Genomic DNA, 13,099 nt, shown 5'->3' with positions numbered 1-13,099 from the left:
GGATTAAAAAAAAAAAAAAAAACTGGAATTTAGACCAACGTTGCCATGGAAGCTCTTTACTCTTCTCTAGTTGTCAGGATGAAGACAAAGATGATTGACAGCTCATGCAAATCCCACATCACAGTCTCCAAAGTCCTCCTCTCCCGCAACGCTTCTAATCACACTGAGCAATCGTGGCACCCACAGGTGCACCAGCCCCTCAACCCCCTCTTTGAATTATGCCTACGAGATGACAGATTTCCCTGGGAGTTCCTCCAAAAACCCCAACAGTTGTCACACTCATCTGCCACATGCTGAATACGCTTTGTGTTTGTGTGTATGTGTACAACTGTGAGTGTGCGATTTTCAATATGTGTATCTGAGTTTGACTGAATGTGTGAGTTACGCACATATAAATTAGATTACTAATGCAAGGGGAGGATGCATCCGGGGATGGGGAACATATCCTTCCCAGTCACACAGTGGCTCAATGAGCAAATTCACTCTGCATTGAGGGTGAAACCTTAACATCTGTCGCAGCAGCACAGGACATGTGGTCTCTGCGAGGCCCTCCCAAAAGTGTGTCGTGTCATTTGCTCTGTGCGTCTCTCACCTTCTGTCTCTCCTACATGAATGTCTTCACGCCTCGTCTCCCCTCCGAGCACACTCTCTCCTCCTCTCGCCCTTCTTTTTTAGCAGCAGAAGAAGTGACATTTATTAATGGCGAATTTATGTGCATGACCGCCCCAATACCTGAACTGTGCCTCGACCATCCCTGGAGACTGTCCGTCAAGTCCTGTAACCATCAGAGCGCCAAATACCTCCCTTTCAGGGCTCATCAGGCCTGTATGAGATGACTCGGAGAGATTTGTAGGATTAAGAGCATTAGCAGTTCTGCAGTTTTACATTGGTACTGATACAGTGTAACATCTTCATGATTACACCTCTGAAAGACCTTGCAAATCGGAGATGATGAAATGCTTTGCTATCCTGAACAGTGTTTTTTTTAAATATAGATCAATCAAGTTAGATCAATTTCATTCTAAGAACAATGAGGACTGTGGGAAGAAATCTGAACCTAACAAAAACCGCAGAACAAAATATAAGAAAAGTTCTGAGATGAATAATAAGCTATCGATATTAAAAAATTAGATGATAGCGTAGGAAGATGTCTAGCTCCAAAACACAAACACACACAAACACACACACACACACAAACCGATCTTCCCGAAGATGTGGTTAAAAGCAATAATCTGTTGTGCGTTTACTTTATGTTTTATTCATTATTACTCGCTGGCCAAGACTACAAAATGCAGCTGTAAAGAAGTGGTGCAACTCTAATTGCATAGCCCATGGGAGCTAGTCGCCATAGCAACATTAAAGCAGTGGAATGAGAATTTATAGCAATGTCTGTGATTAAGAAAATGTACATGGTCCATCTCCGCTGCACAGAAAGGACAACACACACATTTTAGTGCTTGATACACGTTTTACTTGACGTTAAGCACCACAACAATGCCTACCCTGAAAAAGCCTTTTGTAGAAGTCATGATGAGCCAGAAATGCCTTCACTCTGAAGGTTTGAACCTCAAATTGGTTCTCATAACGATAGATACACAGAAGGACACATAAACACACAGCACCTAGGCACTCAGCCACATTCTGATAGGTTTCCATGGCAATCCAGGCTGGGATCATATTGCATGCCCTAGCATTTGTTCGGTGCTCAATTGTGTGGCGTTGTGTGTTTTTTATCACTAGTCAACACCGGAAAATAGAAACCAAGGCTGTACGCGGGGGCATTGGGAGTTTGAATTATACACCAGGCCAGAAAATATTGCGACTGATTGCACACATCTGGTGGTAAGAATGCACAGCAGGAAGAGTTTCCAAAAGCAGTTGGTTTAAGATGCATTAGCCTCTTTTGTTTTGTTTTAAGCAGTCCTCAAAGTAAATGCTAATCTTGTTTTACTCTGTTCTCAGGTCAAGCAACCAAGAAAACTTATGTGAGTTACAACAACCTCAGGATCTGATCTGCTGAAAATGAATGCTGTTTGTCCTTTTATCTGTGATTTGAAAAGGGAGGGCAGCTCTAGAGGAACAAAGAAAGACAGAGAGAGACAGGAGAGCGAGCGCAGGCATCACAGCACCACCTGCAGTACCTATGCACTCCAGGACTGTGGATCGCATCCAACCTTCATCCAGACACGATACATGAGTACTGACAGAGGCTAGCACAGCAGTAGGCCGGTGTGGCTGGGGCGGCGTAACGCACCAAACTGTAGGTTTTAAACTTGTGTTGTGTCCCCTTTTCTCTCTGACAGAGAACAACTTGCCTGCTAAAAGGGGTCACTGTGAACGAGGAGTTAACACAAAATAAAAAGGACAGTGGATCTGCTTTCAAGATATTTTCTTTTGAAATGTCATTAAAGCCATATTCTCCTGGGGTTCCCATTATCAGATTTTTTTGTTTTGTATTGTTTCAGTGATTTTATTCTGTGCCTCTTTTCATGCAGTTGATTTAATTACCTTGAAAAGCAAGCTCTGCCACATACAGTATACTTTGTTTTACTGAAACCACCTCAAATCAGTCCCAGATGATTATTATTTATGTTATAGTGATGGGCATTGTAAGTATGTTTCTTTTGTAAATATTTGAGAGTATTTTCATGTTTGGAGTACAAAAATAGATATCCAGTCTTTGTTCAATTGGATTTGGATGGTAATGAAAAGCACCACAAAGTGTTCACTTTGCATGTGCCAATGTATGTCTGTTCTATTTGTGCTGTTTGAACAAAAAAAAAAAAGAGAAATAAATTCTGAAAATGATACTTTGCTTCAGCATCCTTCTGCCGTTTGTTTTCTTTACCGCAATTGAACTTCATCTAATGACAGAATATGGCTTTAATCTGTTGTTGAATTGACACCCCTCGTCCCTTGTCTCTGCAAGCATGTTTGTTTTATATAGTTTCGTACTGGGTATATTATGCCTAATTATGGTGTGGGAAACATATCAGAGAAATCATGCAAGTATGTTGTGATGTCTGTCAAATAATGAACATGTAATAAAATCATTTTGTTATCTTTTATACAAACAAACTAGACAGCATATAGTTATTCCTTTGCTTGTGCGTGAGTGTGAGTGGGCATGTTTGTGTTTTGTAGCACAAGGGAGTTTGGCGTATTTAAACTGCTGTATGAATAAGTGCAGTGTTAATCACTGTGTTGTTTACGGGAGTTTTTTATGATCCAATGAAAATGTCATGTGCTCGTTTCCATCAGTGAGCTCAATGAGCAGTGCTGTCATGCAAAGAGATGAGACCCTGCGAGAGCAGAGGATGTCCACTAGCTGACTCCTTTACTCACCCTTTGCTCTTTTCTGTCACATAAGATATTTCTCTCTCACTGTTGCTCCTTCCAAGTCCCACCACCAACACCCTACATGAATAATATAACATGTCAGATCAATTTGTCCTGCTGATGGCCGAGCTTTACGAGCTTACTGCTCTTTTTTCCTGTCCCTGCCTGCAAGCATAATGTTTGTATTTTCAATATCGATTATAATATAAAAACATGAATAGGCCACGCATGGGTGACTTCTGGTTCTTCACTCTGTAAACATCTCCCTCTAGGCTGTTACATGGGAAAATGATATGTGACCAAGAGATGCTGATTCCTCTATTCTGTGAGTGTGTGTGTAAGCGAGAGAGAGAATTAAAGAGAAAGATAGTGGGAAAGAGAGGGAATGAGAGCCTTACCCACACAGGTTTTCTTTTGTTTCTCTTTCCATTTGTCTTGCATCTCTCTCAGCTCCTGTGGGACCAGATGGTCTTTATTCTCATACACACAGTCTGCCATTTTCTGTTGCACACAGCCAGGAAAAATCACACTTATGGCCAATTAAGACTAGCCTCTCCCCCACCAAATTAATTGCCTGTTTCAATGTCTGTGTGGAAGTAATCGGTCGGGGCTGAACAGACTTTAGATCTGCAGCTCAGCAAAAAGAAAAGAAATAGTAAACAGCTCAAGCAATACTACTTGGGATCTTGACAAAACTTTGAGAAATGCAATCTTTGATATGCAGAAAATATTGAAAAGTAACTTGTTCAGGAAGGTCGCTTTTTTCCTACTTACCTAAAATAGCGTGAAGTATGATTTACTCCAGCTCCAAACTCTCAAGGCTCCTACGTAAGAGCCCACCTGCTCAGTATGCACCTGTTCCGCGGGCAGCAGTTTCCTGGGGAAACATCAAAGGGAGGAAACTAATCATGGTGGACCAAGAGGAAGGCACACTCCTCCTGGAGGATTTAAATGTTTCAAACTCTAAGCACTGTCAATCGCAGATTATTATGGGTGGAACATTTGAAGTTGAACAATAGTACATAGGCTTGCCACGAGTTCGGATTCTTAAGAGCTGTCTGGTTACACAGTTGTCAAAAGTGTCCTCATTGTGTAGGAATTACAAGTCTGTGTGACCCAATTTGGATGACAAGGTGACACCGCTGCTATATGAAAAGTACATTTCAGCATGCGCCTTGTGTGACGTGTAGAAGTCTCAGCACGCTCAGGCTTTCTTCTATCTGGAGTTTTTATGTCACTTTGGTCCAGCTCCTTTGAAGAAAGGCTGCCTTATCTTGTCAGAACTCCTGATGTGCTCTTTCACAGACAATTTACTGATGCGGAGTCTAGATTAGCTCTGTTTCATGGCTCCTGGGCCCTGGGCTCTCCTATCTCTCCATAAATGTCCAATTATCCAACTCCAGCCAGAGTGAAACCTTATCTGCTTCCCGTCAGTGACCAACGGAGGCCTGATATAACGTAGGGTGGATAAAGACAATACGCTATTCACTACACGCTCATACCCCTTTTAATGCATCCTTATGATGCTTTTTGTTTAGCAGCATCTTTTTTTTTCTTCCTGCATCTGCTCTGCTCTGCTCTGAAGAAGAAATCAGGCCAGTTACTGTTCCCAGCACATGTTGACACCAATATTTTATAATTAGTTGTACAGTAAGATAGCCCTTGGTTAGACATGAATCTTAACATCCACATCTCCTCATAGCCACTAATTACCATCTAAAAGGAAGAGTACATATGAACAGGCTTTGACGCTGAGATGCTGTTTGTTTTTCGACGAGAAAAGATATGCTGCCTGTTATTCCATGTGAATAAATGAGTGTAGGCTCACTTGGTGTCATTTCTTATCCGTGGGTCTATTGACCTACGCCTTGCTTCTTTCTTTGCTTCGGCTACATAGCGAGTGTGTGTGTGTCAGTGTGCTTGCCACAGCGTTATTGCATTTTTAATCAGCGGAAGAGACCAGGCATCATTCTCATCACATTAGTGTCTCCTGGTATCTCTCTCTCTACTTTTACTCCCGGGGGGGGGAGTTGGGTGGGTGGAGAGAATACGTTTGAAATTTGCTCATTTGACAGTCGTTAGAGATATGGATTTTGACAGTACACAATTAGCTCAGTCACCTCCTTTATCTTCACTCATTTTTGGCTAGGGGATTTAGTACGTGTTGCCTCTACTGTAATTGTTATACCTCTCTCGCCGTCTCCCTCTATGTCGTCCCCTCCCATCTCTTCGATATCCAAACATCTAATTCCATCTTTCCCCCAGCTAATGCTTATTTGAAAATTACATATCTGACTTCATGGATTTTAATTGACTGCTGTGCTATTAAGACGGTTGACTGAGACGAATGCGCTTCTGTATTCACAGCTGAGTAGGTGCACTAATCTGCTGCCTTTAGTCAGAAAAATGCATTCATGGACAAAAGAAGAACCGGCATACATATCGTGAATATGTTGCATATTTGTTGTGCTTTGGCTGCATGAAGATCCAACTCACTTTTAGAAGATTGTTTAAAATAAAGTAGTTTTTTTTTTTAAACGCTGAATCACAGCTCTGGTTCACGGCACAAAACAACAAAAGCCAACTGCATTTAAAGCAAGACAGTTCACCTGTGGCTTAAACAGGAGTTGACAGAGATAAGTGCTTGCCGGCTGGGGAAATTTAACTGGAAAGCTAGGCCCTTGATTTCAAGGAGCATGGCAAAAACAATGCATTTCCACATCCCACACAGATCATTGTTATTTCAAAGAAAAGTAAATGCCTAAAGAGAAAACAAAATACTGAAATGGACATAAATAGTTGAGGAAGAGTGATAAAAATCCACATCAAGCAAAGATAAACCTGAAAGGTACAGAGAATGAATCACACACCACACTTGTTAAGGAGTAGATTAGTAGAATCAGCTGTCTGGTGTTGCGCTTTTATTTAGTCTTTCTTCTAAAAACTGATCTTGATTCAGGCACATAAATCCTCCACATGAATCCAAACGCTACAACTTTTGCTGTGGGCATTGTGCAGGAAGCGTACTGTCAAATGATAATAAATCAATTTCAAGTGTGAATTATATTCTTACCACGCAAACTACATCGCTAAAGATTGCGTGTCTCATTTTTCAGTTGGCGGTGGAGTGTGGCGCGCTCTCCATTTGATTAAACTCTACCCAAAGGCTGCATCAATTATGTATCTTCACAATGGAGTTAATGGACTGCAATAAGAGTTGAAGATGACTTGACTACATTTTCACATGACATGGCAAGAAGAATCTCACATCAGTAATGGAACCCTCCTGAACAGCTTGTCTGAAATAATAAAAGATCCGGCCTGCTTCTGGCTTATTAAATAAAATCACATTTTCTTGTGTTAATTTCCCTGTTACAGTAGCCTAATCAGTAAGACATTACGCCATCTAAAAGAGCTCTTTCCTTCAGGAGAGTGTTCAATGTAGCACACATGTTGGTGTGTGCGTGCGACATACACTTTCTGCCACGTATGTTCCTTAATTTACCTGTGTGTGTGCACTGAATGCATGTGTGAATGTCTCCGCTCAGCTTGCAATCCATCTACCCCGGGATCCAGATTCTATAATTCTGGTCTCTGGGGTTTGGGGTCTCATGAGTGGGTCTTGGCAAAGAACAGAAGGGGCCTGCCAACCCTCAACCACATAGTCACTGACCCATCTGGCCAACAGGCCAGCGGGGAGCACGCAGGATGCAGAGACCAAAGCTCGGCACAAACATCCTGTGCTAACATGAGACAGGCGGATCACACAAAGCCAGTAAAAGGTAGACCGGGTGTACAGCAACCACATACTGAGCAACCTTCATGTTTTATTTTGAGATGCTGCGTGTTGTTTGAACTGCACGTAGAGAGGGCAAAGAGTTTCCAGCTAAACGCACACTGCCGAGAGGAATATGCTGTATGGTGCATAAAGTGACAGCGACCCCGCTGCTGTGTAGTGTATAATTTAGAGCAAAAACAACATGTTGATTCTCCGATCTTTGCAAGTCATGCAGAGGTTGGTTCAACATGACATTACACAGTTAACCTGACCTCAGTGCTGCAGTTTCTCCTCTACACTACAATGCACAGCCATGGAAATGTTTCTAATAACATCTCAAATGCCAAGTGTTCTGCCGCTGCCCTCAGCCCCTGCAGCAAGCTTAAAATGCTGCTCACACCATTAAAGCCAGTGCAAGAGGCAAGCACAAGCCAGCATCTGTCATGCCTGCGAAAATCCACTGCATCCACGGGAGCGGGCGCCTTCCATGACTGAAGACGAGGATTTCCATCCTAGCTCTGGAATGGATCCAATTTATGAGATAAGAAGCAAAATGCAATTAGTCTACACTTTCTAAATCTGTGACTGAATTGTGGGAGTCTCACAGTTGTTATAACTTATCTCACTTTTTAATTATGAGTGTGACGTAAGAGAGAACCGACACATTTTGTTATCAGGGGGAATTAACTGAAGATCACTTCTTTGCTGATGCACTGTTAAATAAATAGCAGCCATCAGCGATACAATCACAGATTTACATGTGGCGTTATGGTAACTTTGAAAGTAATGAATTTAAATAAACTCAAGTATCTTATAATAGGATCTTGTTGCCTTTACACACACACAGTATCTGATAAATGATAATTGCAGTTCTGTATTTTGTTTACCAATGCTTAAGGCTACATTTATTCCGCCTACAAAAGATTTAATGATCTCATGCAAAGGTTATCAGTCAGTACGTGCGATGGTGTGCTACTGCCATCTACTGATAACTGCAGCGATCTCCATCTTTCCCCCTGTAGCTTGTATTCTCACGACCCTGTCCCAGAATATAAGATCTGTACAACAAGTCCCGACAGATTACAAAATGTACTTCTGAATAGACTTCCTGCTCAGCGCTTAGGGCAAGGCACCTCATTGTGTCGGCATTGCAACGCATTCAAATGAACTTACTTTATTCTTTCACAAGATGGCGCTGCGGTCATTCTTGGTGAGAGGACAAGATGCAGCCTGCAGATTAGTTGAGGATTTAACTTCATCTTGATCATTTCCAGTGCTGCAAGGAGAGATTGCAATCACAAACTTTTGTCACCTTGGAGGAAAATGCATTGGATCAGGTTCATTTCCCGGATACTAAACCTAAACGTAGTTACACATGCCCAACTCTAATTATACCTGATCTTAGTCTTACAGCAACCTAAATAACCTTCTTGTGGGGTCAGCATTTTGTTTTGAACAGGTTGTTGTCCTAACTACATACACAGCATGTCAACAGGAAGAAAAACCTTACCAAGCAGTTTACGTTAGTGCTTCCAACCCTCCTGCGTAACTTTAGATAACTTCTAAACCCTAGAAAAGTGAAGTGGATGTGTACTCACCGTGGACACTGGCTTCTCCAATCACAGATTGAGGCACGGTTTGATCAAACTTGGTTCAAACCAGCGACTGTATATTACTGTAAAAGTCTATGGTTCAAACACGTTAGCCAAAATGCTATATTAGCAGTTAGGCCAACTAGCAAGCTCCCAAAAGAAAAATAAATACACATGTACAAACTCACAGTAACACATAAACCAACTCCTGTTTGTCTACAGATAATATTCCCCACAAAATATTCCTGAAACACAGTTTGGGTTGATTTTTGGGTGCTACAAATTGACATAACGTTAATCTGGTGGCAGTTTTTTTACCCCCACCATCAATACTACCACCCCTGTTCCCAGCTAACACTTTTTGGTTTCCAGAATGTTCTGGGAACGCTCGTTTTTGGTCGCGGGAACTATCCCGAAGGTTAGGTTTGGTTGTATTTTGGTTGTGTGTTGGTTAATCGGAAAGTTTCCCTAACGTTTTGGGAACGTTAGCTTTTGGTTACATCGAACGTTCCCCTAACGTTATTTTAACGATGCAACCTTTAGCGAACGTTCCCCTAACGATAGCTTAACGTTGCAACCTTTAGCAAACGTTCCCCTAACGTTAGCTTAACGTTGCAACCTTCAGAGAACGTTTCCCCTTTGGTTTAAAGTTTCCCCCAATTTTGACACACCAAAATTGGAATTTATAAGCCAAAACGTGAAACTCATTTACCAAATCCCTAAACCAAGTCTGAAAAATTGCATGCACAATCCCTGAATTACACTTGGTGTCCAATTCTGTATCACACTACACACAGGTGTCCAAATTAGGAACAACATTCAAAAATTAAAATCTCTAAAGTCCTTTTGGAAAGCAACACCAATTGCAATGCCAGGCCATACCCACTGTTCACAGGTGTAAACACTAGTTGCTGAATTGCACACAGCCAGAGCTTGAGCACTAAAAGGCCACAGATGAGCTTTCCAGTTTTGGAGAAAATGAGATTCAATAAAGCAAGAGGTAGATGAGGTGCTGTAGCCAGACCAAAATAGGAAGCAGGATGCAGCCTGATTTCTTCTGTCCTACATTTGGCATGTGTTATTGTCTTTTTGTGTTTACAATTTTGAAATAATTAGTGACTTTCATTTGTAATTTTTGTACAGTAAACCCTTCATCTTACTGCATGTTTTCCGGATGTTCTCGTCTTGGATATGGAGAGTGGTGCATGCAAAACACAACTGGTCAAAAATACTTGCTTTTTATTAATAAATGGTAATGTTCTTTTGTTACTGTATTACATTTGTGTGTTTGTTCATTTAAATTTGAGTTGGTATAAATTACTGTGACAATCTTTTACAACCAACTACAGCATAACACTGAGAATGCAAAAGGCCATAATCCTACTGATAGGATAGTCATGTGTAATGTCGAGCACATCAGTGGCTGTTGGTTGGTAGACAGATTTATTCATATGATGTGTGTGTGTCATTTTGATGCAAACATACATTTTGGAAAGAGATGTAACCGTTTTGAATGCAGTGTTTGCTTTTGCTGGGGACATGTAGAGTTTACCATTTTGTGTTTACACTTCCGGGAAAATGAGCCAAGGATTCAGCAAACGTGTAGCCAATTGGGAAAAACTGTTATACGGTCTAAACCCAGAACAACAGTATCGTTACCAACACATTTGTGGCTTAAAATGTCACATTTTAGGGTAGTGTTTGTATATAATGTTATACAAAAAGTAGAATTGGTATTTAGACCATACATTTCTGGATGATGCAAAATGAAAATGGCATTACGTTTTTGTTTTTTTAAATCAGAGTATGTCTTTATGTTATTAAGTCAAAGAAAAAAGTCTGTGTGTACAGTACTGCAAGAGCACTCCTTATGATCTATGTATAATATGCAAAACATTTTTTATGGATTACCCATTATAAAATATGAAATATATACTCCTTGCTTCCCTAACAATTATGCTTCATCAATAGGTTTTCTTTTAGTATTGCACTTTCACCCTAATGGGAAACAGAGTGCCACATTTCATGGGCTTTGGGCATCTAATGAGGTCAATTACTGAGTTGTCCATATCATCTGGTGCTGCCCACCATCATGTCCTTTAGTTTTTTTCACTGCTAAGTAGCAGATCATCTTACCACCTCCTCAAGCACTAGGGTGCATACACAGGCTGATTGTTTTCTTTTTTTAATCAAGAGAAAAGTTTGTCAATAATACTCTGCAGTGGAAATAATTAGCCTCCTGTTTGCAATGAGAGCCTTGCCTGACATAGCTACAGGCCTAATTAGAATTTGTTATGACCCCCAGGTATTATAGACACGCTTACAAAGCCCCCGTTTTGATAAGTGTTCTGCCACTGTCTGAAATTTAAAGATTACTTTAAAATTAAAAGATACAGCAGGTGTTTTATAAACACTGATTGTGGATATATAGGAATCTGTAAACTATATCAAACAACTGTAAAGCAAAGAATTTGCATTCTGCATACTCTTATTTTAAGGAATTAAAACAGATAAGACTGTTGGTGTGCAGAGCTGCAAAGCATCCACAGTGGGTTTTCAAGTGCAGTGCTTCACTCCACATCAACAACTGAAAGGGCAGTAGGTTTTCATGAAGTTATACATTTTTTATCACATACATTAACTTTCATTCTTAATACATTATTAATAAGGAGGGAGGGGGGCGGTGATGAAGTGAGAGATTGGCAGGGCATAAAATAGCCTCAACTCTACAATCTGATACACCCTCATAATTTACTACTGGCTGCTGTTATCGATTAGCTCAACTGCATTTGTAGATTCGAACTACTCAACTGCTGTTGTAGCAGTTATCTTATCCTCTGGAGAGTAGTATTAATAAAAGGCATATCCCTTCATACAGTAGATGTGCTGCCGGTTGTGTACTTTTGCAGAAAGGTGTATGAAACTTGTGCTGTCAGATTAACTAAACACAGCAGTGGGCAGCCATAGTATGGCGCCCGCGGACCACCTCCAGCTGTAATGCCAGTGCATATGTCAAGGACAATGGCAGGAGTTACCTAGCACGCATGTCTTTATAGGGGGAGGAAACCCACACGAGAACATGCAAACTTCCCACAGGAAGGCCCTCGAACATAGCACTCCGCAGTGCCTACCTGCTGTGAGCCACCATGCCACCACATTAAAGGGGATTGGTGCATTTCACCTAACAAGGTGCAGTTTTATAAATGTTTAAGCGTACAGAAGGTTACTTCGAGAAAAAGGCAGTGTATATAGTCCCAACTGTGCTTAGTAATATTAGTGAGCAGTTTTGTGCCTTCCTCCAACCTCAATCCCATCAAGTCGGTGTCAACATCGGCTGTAACTCCTGTCTGTCAGTGATCAATGGCTCCATCATGTGCTCCCAGAATAAAACATTATCCTACAACTGCATATTCTGTGTGTCAGGGGTGTCAAAGACTGCCAGAGGCAATCATTCCTGTTGCGGATGTCTGCTATATTATACAGGACGTTTCCAAGGGTATATATACAGTGCTGCTCATGAGTATAGGAAGCCCTGCTTAAGTTGACTAAAAAGAGGAATAAAAAAATCATCTTTTGGAAATTCATCTTTATGCCTTAATTAAAAAATGAGGAACAATCCAACCTTTGAGGACACGAGTTTTCTTTGTAAATGAATAGTGTATTGTAAATAAATAAATGTTCTGGGGGGGGGGGGCTATTTTAATTCCAAAGGCCAAGGGAACTTTATCAGGATGCCAAGTATCCTGGAGCCATGAAATAACAAGCCTTTACAATAAAAATGTGCCTGCCTCAATGAGAATTTAACATTTATAATGTAAAGGAAGAACATATATTTACATTATCCATTCACAAAGAAAATTGGTGTCATTAAAGGTTGGATTTTTCCTTATTTAAAATTAAGACAATACGATCAATTTATTTATTTATTCCTCTTTTTAGTCAACTTAAGCAGGGGTTCCTATACTCATGAGCAGCACTGTAGGTTAAATGTTTACAAAAAGGTACATGTAAATGAGGTGCCTTCTTGAAGAATGCTGCTCATTTTAACTACTTTGTTGCAGAGTTGAATTGTTTTCTCATCACTGTAATGTACTGTATATATTGTTTTGTACCCATGACATGTAACCACAAATTCATGTGTTATTCAGTTCATTTTAAACAGTAAAAACTGTATTTAATCAATGTAAGAAACAGGGCCTTTAAAGCCAGTGTCACGAACACTGTTTACATCTATGAAAATATGTAAATAAGTCGCCCAAAGTAAGATGATTGTTGGTGTGTTGATAAATGATTATTACATTCAATTTGCAACATAACACACCTCAAAATCATCAACTAGACTGAGCAATGTAGAAAGTTATGGGTATGGATCAAGTGTTAAAAATAACAG

The 13,099-nt window shown here is 40.6% G+C and overlaps 1 protein-coding gene and 2 long non-coding RNA genes across 5 annotated transcripts in view; 1 reads left to right on the top strand and 2 right to left on the bottom strand.

Annotated features, from left to right (window-relative positions):
* The window catches only part of LOC117947436 (metabotropic glutamate receptor 7), a 104,105-nt gene extending 101,295 nt beyond the window's left edge, over positions 1–2,810 (top strand). For 2 of the 3 annotated variants that reach the window (XM_034876359.1, XM_034876357.1), the window contains exon 10: positions 2,061–2,810. In XM_034876359.1, the coding sequence (XP_034732250.1) occupies positions 2,061–2,197 (137 nt within the window). In that variant the 3' untranslated portion in view covers positions 2,198–2,810. Of the gene's footprint in view, positions 1–1,962 lie in introns of all 3 variants that reach the window. The other variant, XM_034876358.1, reaches the window with a different exon arrangement.
* Positions 1–9,040, bottom strand: part of LOC117947502 — a 20,011-nt gene extending 10,971 nt beyond the window's left edge. The window contains exons 1-5 of the long non-coding RNA XR_004657249.1: positions 8,716–9,040; positions 8,291–8,393; positions 4,114–4,216; positions 3,738–3,792; positions 3,346–3,417 (exon numbers count right to left, since the gene is read on the bottom strand). This is a non-coding gene — a long non-coding RNA (uncharacterized LOC117947502). The remainder of the gene's footprint in view (positions 1–3,345; positions 3,418–3,737; positions 3,793–4,113; positions 4,217–8,290; positions 8,394–8,715) is intronic.
* LOC117947508 overlaps positions 1–13,099 on the bottom strand; it is a 1,113,976-nt gene that overhangs the window by 888,430 nt on the left and 212,447 nt on the right. The gene's annotated exons all lie outside the window — the stretch shown is intronic.

Source organism: Etheostoma cragini, chromosome 7 (genome assembly GCF_013103735.1).
Source record: "Etheostoma cragini isolate CJK2018 chromosome 7, CSU_Ecrag_1.0, whole genome shotgun sequence".
In the NCBI taxonomy this organism is placed as follows: Eukaryota; Metazoa; Chordata; class Actinopteri; order Perciformes; family Percidae; genus Etheostoma; species Etheostoma cragini.
The sequence above is the reverse complement of the archived record's forward strand: the minus strand, read 5'-3'. Positions and strand labels throughout refer to the sequence as shown.